A 24,283-nucleotide genomic window follows, 5' to 3' on the forward strand; every position below is an offset into this window, starting at 1 on the left:
ACGGAAAAAAAAAAATCAAAGATCAAAGTCTGCTACCCATACATAGTGATAAGAAATTATATTTCCCAATGCTGTTGTGTATTGATGGACTAGACCTAAAGACATATGATCATTTCTAGCACCAGATTTGACCAGTCATAAAATCTAGCTTCAAATGCGAGGCGTTGAAGATCCCTTTACAGTGAAGAAGCACCCTCTATTCATATGATTTTCCTCCAAATGAAGTGTTTCTAATTGCTGGACTCACCGTGAACAAAGTCGGGGATGTGTTGACGGCGTTCCTGTCGCAGACCATCAGAACTGTGCTTTGCCTCTTCTCACCAGTAGCTGGAAACAAAATGGACAGCATTAGAAATCAAATCAAGGCAATGAGCTGATTCAGATGGTCTTGTTTCGTTTTCGTTTTTTGTCATGAAAAGGTTTGGCATACCACAATGCTTGATTTGTTTTGTTTTTGTTTTTTTTTTTAGATTTCAATTCATTTCATCAATGTTCAAAGAAATGTTACATTAATTTTTCACTGGACAAAGATTTTTCTCTTCCACTTCTTCTTCTTCTTTGAATGCCACAATTTGCCTTGTTGAAAATGTTTCCTGACTATTACTATTCACCTGGAGCAAATCACGAAGGGTGGCCACTTCACCGGGTTTAATAGCACCCTGCTCTTTGCAGGATGAATGTATGACGTGGGTTCTTTCACATGCATGAGTTGTGACTGCCCAACATAAAGGTCTTATATTTAGTGTCATATTCAAGGGACAGGATGTTTCTGCCTCTTACTAGAGGGATCTGCATGGTGACACATATCATGCTTTTAATAGCTAGACTCAATGGGATTTTCATTTTTATTTCATTTCATTTAATTTCATTCAAATCCGAGCTATTTGACTGTGATGCAGATGTGTTACCGACTGAGCCACATCACTGACCACAGCTATCTTGAACTGGCATTACCCGTTGATGACCAGCTGATTTTGCAACAATATGCATTTCCCATAGACACTTGCCCAAGTGAACTCAGGACTAGTCTTCAATGGATTAATAATGACCCTGAATAATACCTAATTTGCTAATACAAAATTCGGCCACTAGCCTTCTTACAAAAGCACAAACAGTGACTGCTCCAATTAATTGAACGGGAACATAAGGCCATTTTTTATCAAACAGAAAGCCCTGTGGTATAGTGGGATGTTGCTTTGGACCCACACCCATCTGGATACAAAGAAATGTTTGGCTATTTTTTCTTTTGTTTTTCCAAAGATCTTCTTGCAAAAAATAAGGAGACTTGGTATCTTGCTGGCAAGGCTTACTGTGCGGGCAGGGCGAGCCCCCAGAGTACTCCACCCTGATCAACTCCCCCTCCTGACTGATGCGCTGTGTGGATTGCTCTCCCAGGGAGAATCTGTCCTGCCCGGCGTGGAGGCAGATCGCCGACCCGCTGCACTCCCCGGACTGGTCCGAGGACAGTCCGCACAGCTTCAGCTTCATCGTCTTGGCAGAGGAGGCTACCACCTGTAAGAACGGGAGGACAAAATAAGTCTCCACTTTCTCCCTTTCTCTTCCCAGAGTTCTGCGATGCAATGGGTATCATATCATTACTGTCTGCTTTGCACCCTTTCCTCTTTTTTCTTGTGTTTTTGGTTTTCCTCTACACCAAATTTCAGAGTTCCCCCCCCCCCCTTTACCCACATCTGCATTGCTTTCTATGATGCATATCGACACTTCTGTTAACCCGCTGAGGATGAGTCCCAAGTATACTCGGGCAGGTGTCAATGGAAATGCGTGTTGTAGCAAAATCAGTCCGTCCTCAACGGGTTGAATTTGTGCAGGAAGAATAAGTCGGGTGGATTCCATTTCATCAATATGAAGAACAGATGTGAATACAACTTTGATTTGATTTGATTTGACTTGATTTGAACTGATCTGTTTGATATGACTGCTAAGAGAGTGAAATGGATGCTTATAAGTAAGCCACAACAGGACAAGGACATGATAATAAAAGCAATGCCAAAAGACATTGCAATATTCAGTACATTCAAATAAAATCACATATTCAAGATAAGAGGACAAATATGGAAAGACTTTATTGTTGCATGAAAAAACTGATGGTGATGAATTGTTGCGACTTGTTTTCTTCTTACTGTCTGTTCCTGTGCTGACAAGGATGTGAAGTCAAAGGTATACTGGAGGGCGCTGTTGAAGAATGTGCAGTCCATGTCCGTTTCTGGTGCAGCGGCTGGGCAGACCACATTGGTTCCCCACGTAAAATGGTAGGTGCAATCAGAAATGTCTCCCTCTAGAGTTGGCGAGCCCTGAAGGGCAGAAATTATCAGAAAGACAGAAAGAAAAAAAAAATGATAGTGATACAATTTTGCATGTGCTGCATTCTGGACACAGGAATTATCTTGAACAGCAATTCAGAAAATACAAACTACAACACACGAGCAATCAATATTATTGCTTAGAAAGCAAGAAGATAACGAACTGTTTTTGATGGACCACCCCAGAAATACACTGTATACATTAAAATTTTAGCAGAACCAACTCAACAAAGGTCCTTGACAACTAAAAGTCTTGCCAAACATTAACTAACACATAAAAACTGGAGTCAAAATGTAAAAGGCATCCAATCGCTACAGAAGAATTGAATACCAGGTAGCTTGTCACTACCTCCATTGGCAATGTAAAATATGGTGACACCACATTTGCTCCTGTGCCAATTGCTCCAATCTTATTTTCTCCAAGGACTTAGGGTTAGGGTTAGGTTTGTGATAGAGTTTTAGGTTTACTTCGATGTCAGGATTAGGATTAGGGTGAAGGTTATGCTTGTGGGTAGAATTTATGTTTGGCTAAGTGTGCATATATTTTATGGGAGCAATTGTCGCAGGAGCTAAATGTCATGGAATGGTAAAATATAAACCTAAATTTGAATACATCAGTAAACTGGCATATTGTGCAATTGATGTGTTGAACTTTGAACTTTGACCTCATACACATACCTGAGTGATCCCCTGTCTACAGAAGAAGGTGATGATGGATGAGATATTTCTGGAGCTGTCCTGGGGGCAACGGTCACCCTGTGTGTACGTGATGGTCAGTCTGCCATCGGACCCTATCTTCGGCTCCTCGGACACTCGCCCCAGGCTCTGGGCAAGTCAGGGAAACAATAGAGAGTGACTTACAATGAAATCTGACCTCTGAACTCTGACCTCTGACCTCGAGACACTGAACATTCTCGCCCAGTCCTCAAATTAACCCACAGAGAACCAATGCCAAAACAACCTTGCAGTAACGAGCACAGATACAGAGTAATCTGTAGTGCCTAAACTTGAATAATAATAATATAATATATCAATTTATAAAGTGCAAAACCTATAGACATATATTTTTCTGCACTGCAAAAGCTTCTGATGTACTTGATGATAATGAACAATTAAATGAAAAGATGTATTTGATGTGTTTTAATGTCCAGACTTAAATCACTTGTCACTAATAGCACTGGAAACTTACCTGTTCAAGTATTGATGATTTTATATGTTATGTCCTGACTGATTGTATATGTTATGTCAAGCACATAGAGAATTCATGATAATTATCATTAATTATCTAATCCCAAGCCCTAATGGAAGAGAAACAGAGACAAGCATCGTGCCGTTACAAGCACGGACAATGTGCAATTTCAGATTGGTTCTTCTGCGAAGAAGTACATTTGCACACATACTCACCACATGAAGTCTGTGTGCTTGTTTTAGCTGAGCAAATTACATATTAGTTAACTACACTTCTCAGTCCTATGGAATTATCACATAAGCAGCACACCTGGTATCTAAACTGTAAAGATACATACATCATCCTGTGAATCCAGATAGCTACAACTTTTTTCTTTAATAAAAATTGTATATAAGTCTTGCTGTCATTGTGAAATTCCATTTCAAACCAAAAGAAACTGAATGTATCTACTACAATTACTAATGTATCAACCCAACCCATGTAGGAACTGCATCCCGGATCTTGCCCATCATAAACACATGAACTCTAACACCTACAGTCAGAAGGTTTCGCTTCAATTGTATGCATACCCAGAAATTCATGACAAATATTTGAACAAGAAAATAAACCTAAACACTTCAAGGACTTATGGCTTTGAATGTGGAACAAAAACAAGATGCAAACAATCGATTGCAAAGTCAATATAAATGCATTTATAAGATCCTTGTGTGGGATACTTGTGTGCTACATGTATATGCCTCTCAACATATGATTATTTAGAATCAGGAAGGTTTTTTACATTGTTTTATCAGGACATGACAGAATGGCTACTTTTTTTTTTTCACAGAGCCTCTCATAGATGAAGTGAGAAAAAATATGTCTGTGCATAATTTGTTGTTTCCTTTCTCTTTACTGACCACTGCATTTCCACCTTTGACCTGGCAGGCAGCTGAGTTGGGGTGGCAGGTCAGGCCGGGGATGGGGTTCAAAGGTCGGCACAGGTTGATGTAGGTCACACTGCCATCGCCGTTGAGGTTGGTCGCCAGGTGGTAGCCCTGGTCGTTGATGAGGGGGGCCAGGTTGATGGCCTCAGAGCCGTTCATGACGCTGCACTGGATCTGGGAGAGGAGAGGTCAAACCACGGTGAGGTCAAGGTCAAGGTCAAGGGTCAGCACAGAAATGAGAAGTAACCTTTGCTACACTCAAGTGACTTGACTTAATTTAGTCTGAAAGGCTCAATACTTCTTGATTTTGTTTGTTTTGTTTGTTTGTTTTATTTAATCACGGGGCTAAAAGCACTCAATCAGCCAAGAGGCTGTTTTTCAAAGAGGCCATGAAACAAAATGATGTCTCTGCATCTTTTCTATACTTTGTGTGTCTAGAATTTTAAAAATTTTTTTGCTGCTTGATGGCACTATGCAATGAGAATTCAACATATTCTTCAATCACTACTCTACTCTTACTCCCACGAACTTCAAGTAAATAGACATACTGCCATTTTGTACCATGTCGTTCATCAGGATGAATATTAAACAAATCTTGCGTGCAGTAGTATCTGCATGTCTGTTTGTGTGTACTGTGTAGTATGAAGGTGTATATCTCTCTATTTGTTGACAAATACTGACGATACTACACCATGAATGCATGCTCACTAGCACATATTCGCACTTGCAGCACATGCACATTACTACAATTTAAAACCTCAAGCACCATTTATGAAACATACAGCCCTCTTGTACGTTGTTGTATATCAAATAAGGCTGGCCGTTCCTTCAAGCTTTGCTTAATATGATGGCCATCTGCACTTTCTGTGGTTGTTATTTCTAATATCTATGTATGTTCCCTCATAATGCAAGATCAATTCAAGTCTACAGTTGTATTTGTATACATATTTTGGTTTTGAGTTATTGTTTGTTATTTCTGTACATTACATTTGTCTCCATTTGCAATTAATGAACTGTATATTGTAAAATGTTGAAGGATATCAATTATGATTTATTTCTGCGCTCTCAGTAAATTTACTGAGAGCGCAGAAATAAAGTCCTACCTGAAAGAAGGAAGCTAACCAACTGCGCTCTCAGTAAATTTACTGAGAGTGCAGAAATAAAGTCCTACCTGAAAGAAGGACGCTAACCAACCATTACATTAAACAACACTTTATCACAACTACACACGATACTTACAAACTTCTCGCAGGCCAACGACGTGTGCCATGAGAAGTAGTACGTGCAGTCATCGGACTCCGCGATGAAGACGGGCTCGCCGAGGGCGTCGCTGCGATGCGGGCAGACGAAATTGATGACGCTGCTCCGCTGGTACTGGTTGTTGTGGCACTCCTTCCCATTGTCGTAGCGCAGGAAGAGAATGCTGTCGTCGAAGTAGAGGTTGCGGTTGAAGATGCCAGCGTTGAAGTTGCGCCCCGTGGTTGAGAGTTCTTCTTGACAGGAACCTGGGGAAGAAAAAAATGAAGTATTTGTTTTATTCCCAACAAAGTCTTTATAAAACAAGAAAACCTCAATTGAGACAAAAAACAAACAAAGCCAAGACATTTGTTTAAAAAATAACATTGTAATATAACATTGTAGTAGACATTTCTCCACTATCACATTCAGCACATGAGATAAACTACAGCTATGACCATTCCATTTTCAATAGCGAACATTACATCTGTCCTACTGGAAACTTCTTCAGCATTTGAGCAGATGTTAGTGAATTTTTACAGTGACAACATGTTTGCAAATTTTTTGTGAAGACATAAGAAATCATTTGTAAAGGCAATTGTACATTCTTGTACAATTGTTCCTTTTCTTGGGACATATTCATTATTTTTTTATGTGCTAAATAAGCACTGTAATTATTGTTATCATTATTTGTATTTCTAATACTATAGACCCGAACTTTGCAATGTAATGGAATACCAGTCTACAAAAGGTCAAAGCACCCGACATCTCAGGACGAGTACTGACCGATGTCTTGCCCCTCACAGTTGGTCTGTCCGAGAGGGTTGCAGATGTTCAGGACGTACTTGTGACCATCGCTGCCCATGACGGTGTAACCATCCTCCTTCTTCAGGGAGGTGAAGTCAAACCTGAAACCTGCCGGAGGAAGACGACGTGAAAGCAGTCTATGCAAAATACAATGTACTACAATGATGATGATGGTGGTGGTGATGATGATCATGGTAATGATGATGATGCTTATGATGATGATGCTAGTGATGATGATGCTGATCATGATTATGATTGTGATAATAATTAATGGTGATGATAATGGTGGTGATGGTGATGATGATATTAAGCTGGTGATGATGAGAGTGATGATAATGATGATAATGATGGTGATGATGGTGATGATGATTGTGATGATAATGGTGAGGATAATGGTGACGATGATGATAATGATGGTGACCATGATTACGATGATGATGATGATGATGATAATATTGAGCTGGTGATGATAATGATGATGAAGATTATCATGAGGAAATGACTAAGATGACACTGCCGATACTAGTTGCATTAGTGGAGGCAAATGTTAGGGGGGGGTGGGCCTCCGAGGCCCCCCCCCTCGACGTTTCGTATGATGTATCGCTATCGCGAAAAGCTATCGCCGCGACATTTCATTACTTTTTTCTTTCGAGTCTCCCGCATCTTTTGACACCAAATTTGCGATGCCCAGGCACGCGGTTCCACAGTTGCGCATTAATATGTACGTGCATGTCAGACCAAAAATTGCTCAAAAACGTGAATTCGTGTACAATTTCAATGCAAAACTGTGTTTACAGGCAAATTTCATAAAAGCATGATTATTTTGGGGTTCTATTGATTAAAATCAATTAATAACATACTTTCTTGTTCAGAACAATGTCACGGACAAATTTCATTGAAAAAACAATGAAAAACATAAAGTCGAAAAAACAAAAAAAATACATAAGATATTAAAAAAACAATAAAATACTTCAGGTTCAGATTACAGGGCCTACACTGCACTCACTGCATGCGTTGCACACACTACATCTATGGCACAGTTTACTCTCATTGCGTGACTCAAGACGAGTTCTTGGAAACGGTGTGTGGCACGGGGAGCGAATCGCGGGAATTCTATCAGCGTAGTATCAACGGTGTTTGGAAATGACTTCGTTGTCACGACAAATTTGCTAATTGTTCACCATGTTCTTTGTAATGATATTTCGCACCACACACTTCGATAACTTTGGGACCTTAATATTCAAATCATTTCAACGAAATTCCGTATATTAAGCGTGTTTATTATTAATGGGAGCGCCCTGTACGATTTTCAAAATGACAATCCATTTCATATATATCCGGTACCGTTTTGAAGGTTAAAATCTTACCGTACTTTTGTAAATAATCACTGATAGTTGGTAAATATTCAATCGATCAATTGTGATAACTATGCGATCACAAAGATCATTGAAACATTGCATATAACAAATACTGCGCCAGGTGTAGATTGTAGGCATGTACATACTGTGAGCCCATTTGGCTTATTTATGCGATCTCATCTGAGCATTATTAATGTACGTGCATATATATGTGTACACACACACACACACACACACACACAGACATATATATATATATATATATATATATATATATACATGTATATATATATATATATATATATATAATTATAAAGAGGGAGACAGAGTAATAGCAGGAGAACAAGGAAATAATGATTTCGGAAACTTTTCATGCTGTACACCAATAGTTTATTTGTTTTCACAAATTTTCGGACACTGTATACCCTTTGTCAGGTGTTCTTCAGATTGATTACATTTTGAGATCAATTGTATTAATTGGGATGAAAGAATTAGAAAAAGATCATTTCAAATGGTACTTTCATGACTTTATAACATTTTCTGTTTCACTGTTGCACAACCGTTGTATGCCACTTATTAAGTTCATAAAACAACGATTACAGCTTTAATCTCCTAGATTTGTCGAAAGTGAATTAAAAGCTTTTCACGATAAAATCCTTCGATAATGCCATCTCAGAATGTAAATTTTATTTCCCGCAACTGAACAAATTTCCTGTACTAAGGTGTTTTCACTTCGATTTATTTCTGTAAAAAGAACATGGTCCTTTGCGGCAATAACATAGAAAACACGAATTGTTTTCTTCCAGCTAATATAAACGGATATATGGACTGTACATAATTTATACATGTAGAAGACGCTTGTGAAGTTTCATGTCCCAGAGTGCGCGTGTCTTGACTTCAGCAGTACATCTGCAAGAAAGATAGAGAACACAAGTCAGTGGTTACTGTCAAGTATTCCTTTAATCTCCTAAGAATAAACATACTATTATCATATAACGGTAAAGAAATTAACGGAAAACGAGGTAACTGTAATTAAAACAACAACAGGCAAACAACGCAGTACCTGTTTAAAAAAACGAACACAGTAACTGTTACCTTACAAAGTAAATTTGCAAGACAAAAATGTTTTTCAGAAAATTGAAGGTTGACGGCAAAAGTGTTAGTTCGGCATATAAACTTCAGCATCAAAAAGGTTATCAAGATTCGAACAAAACTGTGAATAGATGAGAAAAAGAAAGAACTTTGAAACAGCCTTACGTGTTAAGATGCGTATCTGAAACTGGCTGCGGTGTAGAAGAACGCACATGTATGGCGATGCGCCGTATCCAAAATCTGGTACGCCCATCGGAAATTCCGCTACGTCGCATGTCCCGGAGTTCCAATGTGTTCCGGACGCTCTGTTGCGTCCGGAACGATGGAAACTAAAACAAAACACGCCTCATCAAACGGACTAAAAAATCAACAACCCCCCAAAAATGAAACAAACATCAACATGAGGACAAAGCATGCCATAAAAATGAAAATGAAACTAAAGAAAATCAGCACCGACAAACGAAATGATCAAGTCGGCGCCGCGAAATTAAATCATGCATGCAGTAGAATGATGTTGTAGAGGACGACAGAACGTTGTACTTGTTACATGTTCCAACCATTTACTACTTTTTGCCGGACATGGCAGCAAACACATTTTGCCTACCGCAAGCCCGATCGCGACTTATTGCGATCCCGTGCGTGCAAGTAAACACGATCATTTGCTCGCGATAAGGTGGGAACTTGATCGCTGGCTGACCTGTACCTAGATAGCCCGGCCTAGTTAGGGTTAATGGTTCAAAGTGTGACAATGATGATGGCAATGATTATGATGATGACCCTAGTGGGGATATTACAATACAGACAATAATGACAGTGATAACTGTACAACGATGATGATAGCCATGGTGACGACAATGATAGCTATGAGATATTATGTTTCCTCCCTATGGAACCATTTGGATTATCATTCTAACTTCAAACATTGTCATAAAGCTTATAAATTAACAAAAAAAAACAAAAAAAAACTTACAGATAAGAAGAGGTGGCATTAGAAATAATGAATTATTTACCAATGGTTGATGTTACATAAAACATGAGACATTACGAACTAAGGTTACATTATTCACACATCATAGTTCATACAGAACTCTGGTACATTAACAGAGTCCTATGAACTCAAAATCACATGACAAGAAAGGCTGAAAAATGTGGGGTTTTCTTTTAATAGATACCTTAATCTATCTTGTATTCTAAGCTTGACAAACTTTGAAGCAATATCAATAAAGATAAGGTTTTATCCCTGTCTGGGAGATATGAATTAGACTAGCATCATACCTAACAGGCTAATATCTATGTCTCTCACATTCAAACCTACAGTACCATTTCTCCATAAAATGACATTGGAGTGTCATAAAGGCTATGGGAATGAGTAATCTGTAATGGCCTAGAACAGAACATATACTTTTCTACAGGTTGGAGGGGGGAAGGTTGCAGAATATAGCACAAGTTTCATTCACAATTTCGGTAGAATTCTTCCACCTGTATGGACAAAACAACAATTTTGCTGAATGGGCATTGACGTTTCTTTTTGCCCCTCACATAGGGCTTATAACAACACAACAAACAGTGCTACATATGAGCTTTGCAGTTTTCTATTCCTACCTGAGATGGGGTTTGTGGTGGTGCAGTCTCCAGTAGGCTTGGTACTGTCTGTGATGTCACAGGCATAGCTGGTCAGCCACAGGAAGTGGTACTCGCAATTGCCGTCCACGTGGTCAAAGCTGGGCTCACTGACCTATGACATACATCATTGACATATCATTGACATCATATCATGTCGCTGACGCACTAGAATATGTATTCATCTAATCATACATCGATATTAAATGATGATTACATAGTGAAGCTGGACAATAAATGTAAAATTAGTAACAAATCATACTTAATGTATGTATATACAGATAACTGAAAATTGTGATGATGACAATGATGACGACGATGATAACTTTGCAGACAATAAAGACAGTAATCGTCACAGCATATTTCATTTTGGTAAAATGCCTTGCAATGGAAATCAAACTGACTTCATTAAGAGATGTCAAAAAGAGATAATGATAATCGAGCTGTTCAGAATCGATAACCTTATTACACGTCAATAACCCTGGGTTTCTAATTATACAGCAGGGTAGGACAAACAGCAGAATGCAACTTAAAGTGAAAACATAGTTCTTTCTGGTAAGGGTTTGAGAACCTGTCTTGCACCATTTCATATTTGCTTGCAATATATCGAAAGAGGCTACCAAGAAACTTACCGATCGGGTAAGTTCCGAGATGCAAACCTTTTTGGTTAATATTTCACATTTTCGACGTTACCCAACGAATATCTTGTCATTGCAGCCTTATTCCACACATTTCTTAGGCATACGTGTACACATTGGAGCGAAATTTGACAATTTTGCAGGCGGGCCAGAACTATGTTTTGCCTTTAAAGGGACTCACCATAGAGTTTTTGTCACACTGGATGTTGATCACCGTACTGCGTTTCCTCCCCGAGCCATCGGGACAAGCCTGGCCCGAGGTGTACCTAAGGACCAGATGACCGTTCTCCACGGTGGGTCCCTGGTCCACCTCCCCGAGGCTGATGTAGCTACAAGAAGCCGAAGACAAAACAAAAAGAGATAGTTGCATGCATGCTCAGATGCTCATGGTGTTAACCATCTTACATTAGTTTCCTACAAATTTTACATCAGATATCCAGCAGTTATGGTGCCTATACACGAGCCATACACAGAACACACACAGGTTGTATACAATTCATCTCAGACTGTCGCTGCCATAAAGTTATCTTTACCTACATACAGGCACTTGCCAACAATGCAAATTTCTCTTTACGTGTTTATATTGGTCAGAATTTCAGGAATGGACTTTTGTCTTGTGAAAATCCTCTCTGATGGACTGCGGGTACTGAATGCATCAGCAAAGGCACAGATTTGCCAAGAGCGATTCTTCCTGAGGTGATTCAGTTTAAGATCATTGAAAGCTGAGATGAAAAGTGATGATCTTATGTTATCGTTGCGTGCCCGGAAGGAGGTCACGTAGGCACGCAAGGTGCATGTATTACTTATGCGCCTCGTGTGCATTCCCGTCCTTTTTCCAGGCACACATTATGTTTGTTTTTCAACATTTGCGAGTCAGCTTATTTACAATATCGTAAGAAATTAAAGGAAAGTATTTTGTTGGCAGAATGAAGTATCACTAACTTGAGGTTGTCCCAACTACTTTAAGGATATTACATAATTCAACACAGCATCCATTAAGTACCTGAAAGTAGCCGTTCTCTAACACAACCCCGACATCTCTATTACACATGATACTCACTGGACCAGACAATTCTTTTGTTGAACCAACACATACAAAAGTGTAATGCGCCACGTGCCTCACTGATATCCAAATCATCCAAAACGTAAATGGAAACTTTTGTCTGAATTTGGTGAGATCATCATCGATAAATTAGTTTTACTCCGCAACTTTTCTTTTAAGCACTTTTTCTCCTCGCACACAAACAAAGAGAAATATATCTTCCTCACCTCTTTTTGCCAGTGGAGTCTGTCGTCTCAAGACACGCTGCAGCGTTGTGGGGGCAAAATTCTCCTGGAATTTCGGAAGCGAGTGAGGGAAAATAGATGAAACCACAAACAAAGATCACTACAGACAGATACTACACATCTCCGGGAATTAGAAGGAGAGTAACAATGGACAGAATAATTTAGACAGGAAAACAGTGCAATGTTGATGCAATATATTTTGCAACAATCTTATAGCCTTGTGAACTTTGGGAGTAAGTTGATATTCATCATATCAACAGCTTGCTATTAAGACCATTGCTGCCTGCAAAACAAATGCAAGGCATCATTGCCCTCACTGGGGGAAATCCCTAACTTCCATATATCTCATATCACTGCTGTACTTCTTGACATTTTTCACCACTCGTCAAATTGTCTACAAGTCACAGTTGCAGAATATGTGCCATGCACAGTACTGTAGTTATACCATTATCACTGCTGTTTGGCTGCTCCTCTGTAGGCCTACAGCAGCATATACTGCACAGCACCCTGAAGCAACGTACTCACACATAAAACATACCTGTAATCACTCATATATGATAACTCACCACTTCTCCATACTGTATTACATACTGCTTTTTCTTGCTATTTCATATGCTGCCCCCCCCCCAAAAAAGCCAACCAACAAACATAATACACAATGCATGAGCATTTATTTATCAACTGAGTGTTGCAAGAAATGTTTACTGAGAATCAAATATCATCTTTCCCTGATGCAATTACGTAAGAAAAAAAAAATGAAAATGGAATAGTAATGGTTGCCGTGGGTCTCATACAGTCCCTCACCTTGTGCTCCGTGTCTGTGCCATAGAGACCGGCAGACATTGATGTAATAGGCATCGCCCGTCGTGGCCACGCCCTGCACCCTGTAGTTGTCGGTCAGCTTGGAGAGAGGGGCGAGGTCGTACTGCTGTCCCCCCTCCCGGTAGCTGCACTCCACCACCTTGAATGGTGGGCAGGCCAGCGGGGTGGCCCACTCAAAGATGTAGGTGCAATCCGCACTCTCCTGGATGTAATGGGGTGACCCAATCCCTACACAAGATAAAATTTGACTCAATTCATTTCACAATTTCCTCACAAAACCCAATATTTCCTCGATGTAACTTTTTTTCATTTCTTATTATTTGCTTTCATCTGCTTAATACACAATGTGAATAGAGAATATGAACAAAACATCAAAAGCATACAATACACTAAATGGTTCATATGCAATACATACATGTACTACACTGTACATGCAAGTGATGACATTAAAGGTTCCACATGCGGAAGATGAAGCAAATGCCATTCACCTGTTTGTAATGTACATATGTTATAAATCAATTTACACATACCAAAAGAAAAACATTTACTAAATACTCACATAACAAAAACTAGATATATCGCTACGGCGACTGATATGCCTCCGCCATAATGCATGGTTCTCCTAATAGGTGTATAGTACAATGTCTTGACAATGTGTGATGACAGTTTCACACAATTGGCAAAATATTAAAATGACAGGTTTGACACAAATGTGCTGAATGTTCACTTTCCTAGAACTAGGTTCAATTGGATGAATGATTAAAATGTCAGAGTGCAGGTACACTTGTATTTGGGGAACTGATAATTTTTACTTGACTTTTGACCCTTTTATAAGTTTATGCATTGAGTAATTTTCAAGGTATTGAGAAAAAGTATAATTTCAGTATCAAATGGGAAAATAGCATTATCTAAACCTTTCGTTTGACCTTTGACCTCACAGTTCCACAGAGAATCACTGTTAGGTAGAACATGCATAAATATGTAAGTTTCATGATGATACCTTGAGTTACTTTCGAGATATGGAGGAAAAAGTGCAATTTAGCACTTTCACTTGACCTTTTACCTTTTGACCTTTGACCTTTTGGCAAGAAACGTCCCCAAAAATATATATTGGGTAATACATGCCATACATCAAGTTTTAAAAAAAAAACCCTTCAGGCATATTGCATTTTAAGGAAAGTAGTGATATTTTGAGGAGTTGACCTTGACCTTTGACCCCCCCCCCGACCTTTGACCCATGACCCCCAACTTCCCTAGATAATCACTGCCCATCGGTACAAGCATATATGCTAAGTTCCATGAAGATACCTTGAACCATTTGCGAGATATGGAGAAAAACATGAAATTTCAACTTTTTTTTCACAAAATAACCTGTGACCTTTGACCTTTGACCCTGTGACCCTAAAATCCACACAAAGTATTATCCCCCAAGGATATACCCTCATACCAAGTTTGATGTAAAACCACCACACGGTTCGTGAGATATCGACAAAAACAAAACGGGACGGACGGACGTACGGACGGACGTACGGACGTACGGACGGACGGACGGACGGACGGACGGACGGACGACCCGAAAACATAATGCCTCCGGCCACTTCGTTGCGGAGGCATAAAATACCTCACAAACCTACAGAGTCTATGGTAGCTGAAAACATAAGAAAGCAAAAGACTTCGTTCATTGTTTTTCCCAAAGGGGGGGGGGGGCTCACACATACATATTCTAATACTTCCCGTTCAAACATAAAGTCGGCAGCATATCTAGTCCAAAAGTGTTTCAGCTTTTTCAAAATGTTTTCTTGCCTGTCACAAACTTGGCTGTTTGCCTTATTGCACACAAACACAACAAAATACTATACACACATTTTGCACTCATCACATACGTGCACAACATACAGTGTACCAGACATACATGATATCCGACAACAACAAAGAAATATTAGGAAGTATCAAGATAATCATGTTCAATAGATTTTGTGAGGTTTTTTTGTTGCTGTTTTTCCTGCTAAGCGAGCATCTTCTTTGATCTGGTTGTTTCTGCCACCCCCCTCCATCTTTGAGTGTATCTATCAACTCACTTCTGGCGAAGAATTAAGGTTTACATACAACTTTCAGGGAGATCTGGGCAGTTGATATTAGAATGCAAACTGTTTTGATCATGGAGTTAGAAATGCCTTTCTGAAATGTTTAAAAAAAAAAAAAGTGTGATCACACAAACGTTTGAGCCAGAAATGCATTTATTTGGAGATAATATATGCTAAGTCATTCTGAAAAGCATTTATACAAGTAGATTGGACCTGGAGACGCCAACCACTGCCAACTACACATCTCCTGCTACTGCTCCTCGGGTCATAGAGGTGATAAACAATTCAAGAAATGCAATCTGAAGTGCCTTGGCAAAGACGTTTTGATGGTGGGTATTAAAACGTGTTTCAAACATGGGGAAGATGATAAACGCAGCCGTGCGGCCGTGATTTGGCAGAAGTACCTATCTCGATTTTTTGACATTTTTTGTTTTTTTGCTCATTGAGTTTTTCACAACATCATGCTTAATATGTTAAAATATGATTTTATAACTTTGTCATTTTTAACATAAAATTCTCAAATATCAAGGTTTTGGGGTAAAAATGACGTCATTGAGCTGGCAGAACTATGTAACTGCTATAGTTACGTAGTTTTGCCTGATCGTACTCCCTCATTGAGGCAGCTTGAGCGGCTGGCAGAACTACATATCTCAAGTTCCGATCAGTACGCGCGTGTCGTATTTGTACACAATGTATGGGATTCTCATGATCAGGCAGAACTATGTATCTTTTAATAAACTTAAATGTGTGGCAATGAGCATTTATTTTGAGTTAGATAAAATATAAAAGTTTCCTTTTTCAGGAACACAATTCCTTTTTGTAGAACACAATTCTAAGTTATGTAAATCACTCTATGTTAAACGGCAGGCGTTTAAACTTTAAACGTGAATATCTCGAAATCACTTCAAACAAGATACGTAGTTTTGCCAGATCACGGCCGCGTGGTGTTACTCACCCTCCACATTTTCATCGCAGTAGAAGTTGATGGCTGTGGATCTCTGGTAGACAGTGTGGCAGGTGGAACCCTGGGTGTAGTTCAGCTTCAGAACACCGTTAGAGTAAGTCAGGTTTTTGTTGAACAATCCTGGGTAAGGAAGGGATAACAGTAATTTAAGGAAATCTACCCGGCACACTTCAACAACCAAGATCTTCACAAGACCGGAATACACTTGCTAAGGTTTCTGTGCAGCAGAAGTATTGCATTACAAGCACATTCTAGATAATCACGGGAGTATTAAAGAGATTCAGTTTTTTTAATTTGCAGTTCCTACAATGCATAAAATCCACGAGATTCAAAGTGTAAAACATGGATGGGTTTCACACTTGAAATGAAAGAACTCCTCTATAATAGTCTTATAAAAAAACCAACAACAACTTTCCTCCCATGTGAGTCATTCTGCAAAGTTTGATGGCACAACTTGAGTCAAGTTCTTCATAAACATGATTTTAAGATCACACTTGGCCAACTGCATTCTAGAGGTGAATTTCTCTTACGTTTTGTTGTGATTCTGAGCTCACTGTGAAGTCAGAATGGCTTGGCTCATACCGTATGTCCTAAAAAAAATTTCAACAGCACCCTCCGCAATCATAACTTAAAAAATTGTGTGTCAATCCAAACATAATTTCAGGGTATGAAACTATAACTTATTACCCACATCTTACTGAAAACCCCATCCAATTTGCTTCAGTGGTCATAGAGAAATAAGGATTTTTGTAGAGCATGTCAGGAATCCCTTCCCTCCAGGTTCTGCCCATTGTGTTCACACATTGATATGCAGATCCAAGAGCATCCCAGTGCAATAAACTTGGAAGAATCAGACCCATGACATGCTTTACAACAATCCACATTTCTCTGTGACCATTTAACCAAAATGAATGGGGGTTTCTGTAAAATGTAGGTAAGATGTTATATTTTTAGACCCTGAAATAGCATTCAGACAATTTAATCATATTGGAAACTATCAATGTAAAAATAAGATTGTAATTTTTGGGGGACATACTGTACAGCATCATTGAGGAGATCAAACTCAGTTTGACCTTTCACCTTAACCATGGTGCATGCATAAATGCACATACCCTTATAGTTGAGCATATCAAAAGTTGTGCATGCATAAATGCACATACCCTTATAGTTGAGCATATCAAAAGTTGTGCATGCATAAATGCACATACCCTTATAGTTAAGCATATCAAAAGTTGCATACATTGTTGAAAAGCCATGCAGTGTGTGTTACATCAGTTGTATGGAGTGTTGTGTGCTGTTTACATTAGAAGCTTACAAGCATTGCCTTCAGTTGGTCCAGTCATATTTCAAACTCTTATTTGTTATGAACCCAAGTTTTGGTTCCATCATTTATTTGGGAACATGGCTTTGAGTTTAATGTATTTGCTCATAACGATCACTGCATTTGTTCATATATTACTGCATTTACTTTCAAAGCTATTGTCTATGTTTTAAATTGCATTTTGATGATTTTGATATCGCTTTATCCAGTGATATATATTGTATTTGGTTGTTGTTAAGAAATATGAGAAATAAATTCCATAAACATGACGTAAGTGTTCAGCAAAAGAGACTTTCTACAGTGTCTGAATGCTCCCGTAACTCTACTCACGCTTAGCAGAATGTTTTAGAACCATTATAATGCACGAGGAAGACTTTGGTAAATCTGAAACCCCTAACAAATTCTGGAGCAATTACTCTCCTTATGTGAAACCTTCTGTCGCACTGCCCGGGCGGAGATCTCACCTGCGTTCTTGAACGTCCCATCCGCCATCTTCTGGCAGCCGCCCACGGTGCCGCCGGCGCAGTCACCCTGGCCCGAGACCAGCGGGCCGCAGACGTTGATGTTATAGGTGTACTCGCTGGTGGTGACGGTGTAGTCCTGGGTCTTGCTGTACAGGGTCGACAGGTTGAACTCATACCCAAACTCTGGGACCTGGACGGAACAGTTGCCTCCCACCACTCTCTGGTGTCAAAAGAAAGAAAGAAAGAAACTAGATATATCGCTACGGCTACTGATATGCCTCCGCCATAATGCATGGTTCTCCTAATAGGTCTATAGTACAATGTCTTGACAATGTGTGATGACAGTTTCACACAAGTGGCAAAATATTAAAATGACAGGTTTGACACAAATGTGCTGAATGTTCACTTTCCTAGAACTAGGTTCAATTGGATGAATGATTAAAATGTCAGAGTGCAGGTATTTGGGGAACTGATGATTTTTACTTGACTTTTGACCCTTTTATAAGTTTATGCATTGAGTAATTTTCAAGGTATTGAGAAAAAGTATAATTTCAGTATCAAATGGGAAAATAGCATTATCTAAACCTGGCCTTTGACCTTTGACCCCACAGTTCCAAAGAGAATCACTGTTAGGTTGAAAATGCATAAATATGTAAGTTTCATGATGATACCTTGAGTTACTTTCGAGATATGGAGGAAAAAGCGCAATTTAGCACTTTCACTTGACCTTTTACCTTTTGACCTTTGACCTTTCGGCAAGAAACTTCCCCCAAAATATATATTGGGTAATACATGCCATACATCAAGTTTTTAAAAAAAAAACCTTCAGGCATATTGCATTTTAAGGAAAGTAGAGATATTTTGAGGAGTTGACCTTGACCTTTGACCCCCTGACCTTTGACCCATGACCCCCAACTTTCCTAGATAATCACTGCCCATCGGTACAAGCATATATACTAAGTCACACATGAAGATACCTTGAACCATTTGCGAGATATGGAGAAAAACATGAAATTTCAATTTTTTTTCACAAAATAACCTGTGACCTTTGACCCTTGACCCTGTGACCCTAAAATCCAAACAAAGTATTATCCCCCAAGGATATACCCTCATACCAAGTTTGATGTAAAACCACCACACGGTTCTTGAGATATCGACAAAAACAAAACGGGACGGACGGACGTACGGACGTACGTACAGACGTACGGACGTACGTACAGACGTACGGACGTACGGACGGATGGACGGACGGACGGACGACCCGAAAACATAATGCCTCCGGCCACTTCGTTGCGGAGGCATAAAAAGATTGAATTGCAACTGATTGACAAATCATTGACGTAAATAAATAAGTAAATATTTACGTCGATGTAGGACAATTTGTCAATCAGTTGCAATGAAAACATCTCGACGGAAGAATTTCATTTGAATAATTACGCAGTACCCTCTGCATGCTATAAGGATTAGAACCAACACTTGCTGTCAGGTGGAAGCTCGGTGGTCTGGTGGAGATGACGCCTGTCCAGAGATCAGGAGGTCGTAAGTTCGAATCCTGCTCGAGTATGTATGCCCATGTTTTTATCATGGCTACTACTAAAACACAGATCAATTCAGTGCTTATTCACGTTGATGTAGGGCAATTTGTCAATCAGTGGCAATGAAATATCTCGACGGAAGAATTTCATGAATTTGAAAGATTGAATGATGTCCACAAATCAAGAGTAACAGCATTGTGAAACAAAAATGCAGAGAAAGAAAGTGAGGACGAAGACACGGGGTGGGGGCGGGGGGTGGCATTGCATCAAACTATGGGAACTGTGCAGTCAATGGGGACCATCCGTGATTTCTTGGCTTTGATTGGCTGTGGAGAAGTGTTGCTATGGCAGTGGCATCAATTGCACAGTTACCATTAATTGTAAAGTTACCACAGTTTCACACACAGGGTCCAGATTTGGCATTCCCTGTGTTGTTAGGTTGTGATGTACAAGTACCTATTTGGTCTTAACATTTGGTGCTGTGATGCGAGTTTGTGTTGTACTTCAAATAATGCGCGTTTTTTGACATGTAATTCATAAAGGGATAGGTCACTTCTTTCAACAACAAAGTTTTCTGACTCAATGAGGGGCAAACAGTCAACAAAAAAACAATTAATGACCAATGCCAATCCCACCTCAGGCTAGAGCTAGTACCGAATCAAATTTGCAGATTTCTGTCTTGATGGGCTTTAAGTCACAAGTGCATAGAAGTCCCAACAGTCTGCCTCCACGCATAACTTTAAATACACTAGGTACCTCTAACCATCAAGTGGCATAAAACATATTTCTGTGATTCATTGCCAGATATTTCTACAACATTTGCAATATTTATTGTTTCAAAAAGGTTGAGCAGAATTCTCTTTCATTTCAGCTCTTTGTTGGCAATGAAATTTGTTTCCATTGCAAAATTCTAAGACGCATCATGATTGCCAAATGGATTCTCAAATTGGCAACAAATTTTAGAAGACTGAGGTTCCTGTCTGTCTCTCGTGTTGGCAGAGTTTTGTAAATTCACGAAGAAATATTCCATGCGACACTTGGTGCTCCATGGTTTTTGTCCATGGTTTAAACCATGGTTTCATTTGTACCACCTTCTTGAATTCAGGCCTTAGAATTTAACATTGTGCTTTTGCTGCTGATTAGTATGCAAAAGAGAACTACAAACACAGTCCTTTCATCCACATTCCTCATTTGTGAAGCCGACAGATCAAACTTGCGTATCTTCATCGTATTATAAGCATGGCAAACCTTGAATGAGACATTTCCTTTGATGCGTACTACAAAAAAAAAAAAAATCCATCAGAGTAAAATACCATCACAGTGTCCTTATAAAATCGATCAGAGTAACATACCATCACAGTGCCCTTATGAAATTATTATGCTATATAATACTGACATGAAACTGTAAAGAGACACCAAATATGTCAACAGTCGTTATGCCCGTAGTTTTACGAGAACTCCCAGACTCCTCTCACCTGAAGTGGACATGCTGCTGGTGTCTCCCAGGAGAAGATGTACTCACATTCCGGTGTCTCAGTTTGGAACACCGGAGATCCCTACAACGAAACATGACGGGAGATAAGACAAAGTGGTGATGTCTGAAGTTGCCAATTTGGAAAGCAGTTCCTATACGCACAGCTCTTACAAACCATGTGATGCACATTTTTTCTTTGTCGCTGAAAAAGGTCAAATCATCAACAGAGATGCACATTCCAGTCTGGTTTTTATGATCCATTTCCAAGTTGCACAACTGAGTTGCTGGATATTTCATATTGGTAAAAAATGAAATAAATAAATCTGGAATATCTGCAGAAAGCCAGAGACTTAAGAATATTTTAGAAACAGATATAGTAGCAGATTCTTCAACATGGTATTATGAAGTACCAGGAGAATCAGACAACACACTGGCAGCACAAAAAGCATGTCGGGGCATGACTTTCATGCAATGTAAAGAGGACAAGGTATGGATAAAGACGTCTCATTAGCACCGGAAATTACAGGAGAAACATAATGAGCAGCAATCTCCAGGAAGGCGATCACCAGATAGGAAAAAAAAATCACACAGGAATAATCTTACCGGCGTGTCTGAGCACTCAAAGTTGATGCGCGTGCTGCGGTGGTACTTTCCGTGGCAGATGTCGCCATTCACGTATCGTATGCTGAGCGAGCCGTCGACGGCCGCTTCGGGCATGGCCTGCACGTAGCCCAGATTGAAGGTATCGCCGCTGTTGGGGCTGGTCTGACAAGCACCAATGGGTCCACCTGCAGAAAAACAGCACAGATATTTCTTTACAAAGCAATATACTGTGTGGTGCAAAATTATCTTTTTTTTAGGGCGTTTTTTTTTTTTCATGAATTTTGCAAGTCAGGTGCTTTTAGCGAAATTAAGGACACACAAATACATTGTATCATTAATCTGATCCCAACATGAATGTGACATGGCCACATACATTATTGGCATGCAGCACATAGCACATGAACAAAGTGCATGAGCCTGGCAAAACAGTTCAGCAGACATAGATCTTGGCACACCATTTTAGAAATATGTCTCAGCACGAGAATTAACAACACTACTGTAAAAGTGGATATTTTCGTGCGACTAATTTTTCACGCTTGGTCGGGTAAGAAGAGTTTCGCGTGTTTTTAATTCCGCGGAATTAAAACATCACGCACAGGAACATATGGCTCGCAAAAATTTTCGCGGTAGTTTCTAGTTGCGCGGAATGCACGAAAATTTCAACACCGCGAAAATTTCCACTTTTACAGTATTTGTAAATTTCTTGCATTTTCGTTTTCTATGCTGGATCTCTACTTCTGCTCACTGAAAATAAGTGAATGATACAGATTTCTCTGTTCACTGCTCTATTCCATGATTGCAAATCTGGGACGTCCTGATTAGACTCAATAGATCTATGACATATACAGTAGGCCATCAATTACTGTGGAAATGCTGTGTTGGAGTGATACATCTGTACCTCATGCTTGTGTAGTGTGATACAGTTCAGTGTAGTGTAGTTCAGTGTAATGTAGTGTAGTGTAGCATAGTATACAAGTTGTAGTACAATTTAGTACACTGTACTATGGTGTAGTTTATAGTATAGTATAGTAGTATACATGTAGTATAGTAGTATACATGTAGTATAGTATAGTAAAGTGTAGTGTCGTGTTATGTAGTGTAGTGCAGTGAAGTGTAGTGGAGTATAGTGTAGAGTAGTGTAGTGTTGTGTGTAGTGCAGTGCAGTGGAATGTATTACCCATAGCCATGAAATGTTGTGTAAAGCAATATTGCAGTGCTGCGTAAAATGAGTATTGTACAATGTTGTGTAGCATAAGTTTGAATCAATATACACATGCAATTCGATGCTTTCCTTGACACATATTAAGCATATAGTGTTTTGCTTCTTTGTTTTTTTTTCTCCTTTTGTTTTAGTTGTTTTTCACAGTGATAAACTGCGATTCTAAGGTACACCACAGCTGCAAGGCAGCCACAACATACCTGGGCAGCTGCTGGCTGTAGTATCTCCCTTGTTGACCGGCCGACAGATGTTGATGTGATAGCTGAGCGTGTCGAACCCTGGCCTGGTGTCCACTGCCTCCCAGTTGCCTGTGTCCTTGGCCAGGGGTGAGAGGTCATACTGGTTGCCGTGGGCATCCGACACCAGGCAGTCCACGGATTCGGGCAGGCAGGCCAGCGGCGTCTCCACTTGGAAGATGAAGTGCTCGCCCTCCTGACGCACGAATGCGGGTCGTGGCTCGGTCTGGGAGGCATTGCGCCGGCACAAGAATGATATGACTGTTGTGGCGTTCAGTGCTGTGTGAGATTGATGAAATCCAGAGCTGTCTGATGAGTGTTGATGTAACAAACACCCAGTCTCCTTATAGTAATTATTTGTGTATGTATTTTACAAACATTACTTCTTTCAGCAGAGTATATCCATACTGAAGCTGTGCAATATGAGTAAATATCACTAGCATTAGTACAGATGTATGCCTCATTCACACAAAAAAAACCAACCACACAAAGAAACATACAAAAAATTGTAAATTCTTTAATTAGGCTGGCCTGTAAAGGTGCTGGTATTTGATTTATGTGTAGAGACATACTTTTTGTCCATGGACTGATCATAGAATTGGTAAGAGAAACAAGGAAAAGTAGAAATTAGGCGGTGCGTAATATATGTCCCCGCCGCAAGTAGCATTTAGTAGCAAAATGTACAATATAGGTAAAAAGATCAAGGTCAAAGGTCAAAGAAGTCAAAGGTCAAAATTCTGTGTAGAAGTTTTGAAGCCCTCACCTAGTGCCATCACATAAAGCAAACGGAATCGAAATCGGGTTGGAAATGGCGAAGGAGTAGCATTTTGTAGCCAATGTACAATATAGGTCAAAAATCAAGGTCAAAGGTCAAAGAAGTCAAAGGTCAAAATTCTGTGTAGAAGTTTTGAAGCCCTCACCTAGTGCCATCACATAAAGCAAACGGAATCAAAATCGGGTTAGAAATGGCGAAGGAGTAGCATTTGGTAGCAAAATGTACAATACAGGTCAAAAATCAAGGTCAAGATCAAGGACTCAAATGAGGTGAAGTACATCGAGCTACAGTAGTCCATCTTTGGTTTTGTCTATT

General features: G+C 39.6%; 1 protein-coding gene across 1 annotated transcript in view; it reads right to left on the reverse strand.

Moving 5' to 3' along the window:
* Positions 1-24,283, reverse strand: part of LOC139737228 (cation-independent mannose-6-phosphate receptor-like) — a 63,430-nt gene that overhangs the window by 12,477 nt on the left and 26,670 nt on the right. Inside the window, exons 18-33 of the mRNA XM_071647904.1 lie at positions 23,158-23,472; positions 21,739-21,923; positions 21,137-21,217; positions 18,127-18,346; positions 16,333-16,461; positions 13,276-13,521; positions 12,454-12,517; positions 11,366-11,513; positions 10,529-10,661; positions 6,456-6,584; positions 5,673-5,938; positions 4,407-4,607; positions 3,000-3,146; positions 2,142-2,312; positions 1,311-1,512; positions 248-327 (exon numbers count right to left, since the gene is read on the reverse strand). Of these exons, the coding sequence (XP_071504005.1) occupies positions 248-327; positions 1,311-1,512; positions 2,142-2,312; positions 3,000-3,146; positions 4,407-4,607; positions 5,673-5,938; positions 6,456-6,584; positions 10,529-10,661; positions 11,366-11,513; positions 12,454-12,517; positions 13,276-13,521; positions 16,333-16,461; positions 18,127-18,346; positions 21,137-21,217; positions 21,739-21,923; positions 23,158-23,472 (2,717 nt within the window). The remainder of the gene's footprint in view (positions 1-247; positions 328-1,310; positions 1,513-2,141; positions 2,313-2,999; positions 3,147-4,406; positions 4,608-5,672; positions 5,939-6,455; positions 6,585-10,528; positions 10,662-11,365; positions 11,514-12,453; positions 12,518-13,275; positions 13,522-16,332; positions 16,462-18,126; positions 18,347-21,136; positions 21,218-21,738; positions 21,924-23,157; positions 23,473-24,283) is intronic.

The sequence above is a fragment of the Diadema antillarum genome, unplaced genomic scaffold, assembly GCF_040938485.1.
Source record: "Diadema antillarum isolate AM-2024a unplaced genomic scaffold, OU_Dant_1.0 seq00000687_RagTag, whole genome shotgun sequence".
Classification (NCBI taxonomy): domain Eukaryota; kingdom Metazoa; phylum Echinodermata; class Echinoidea; order Diadematoida; family Diadematidae; genus Diadema; species Diadema antillarum.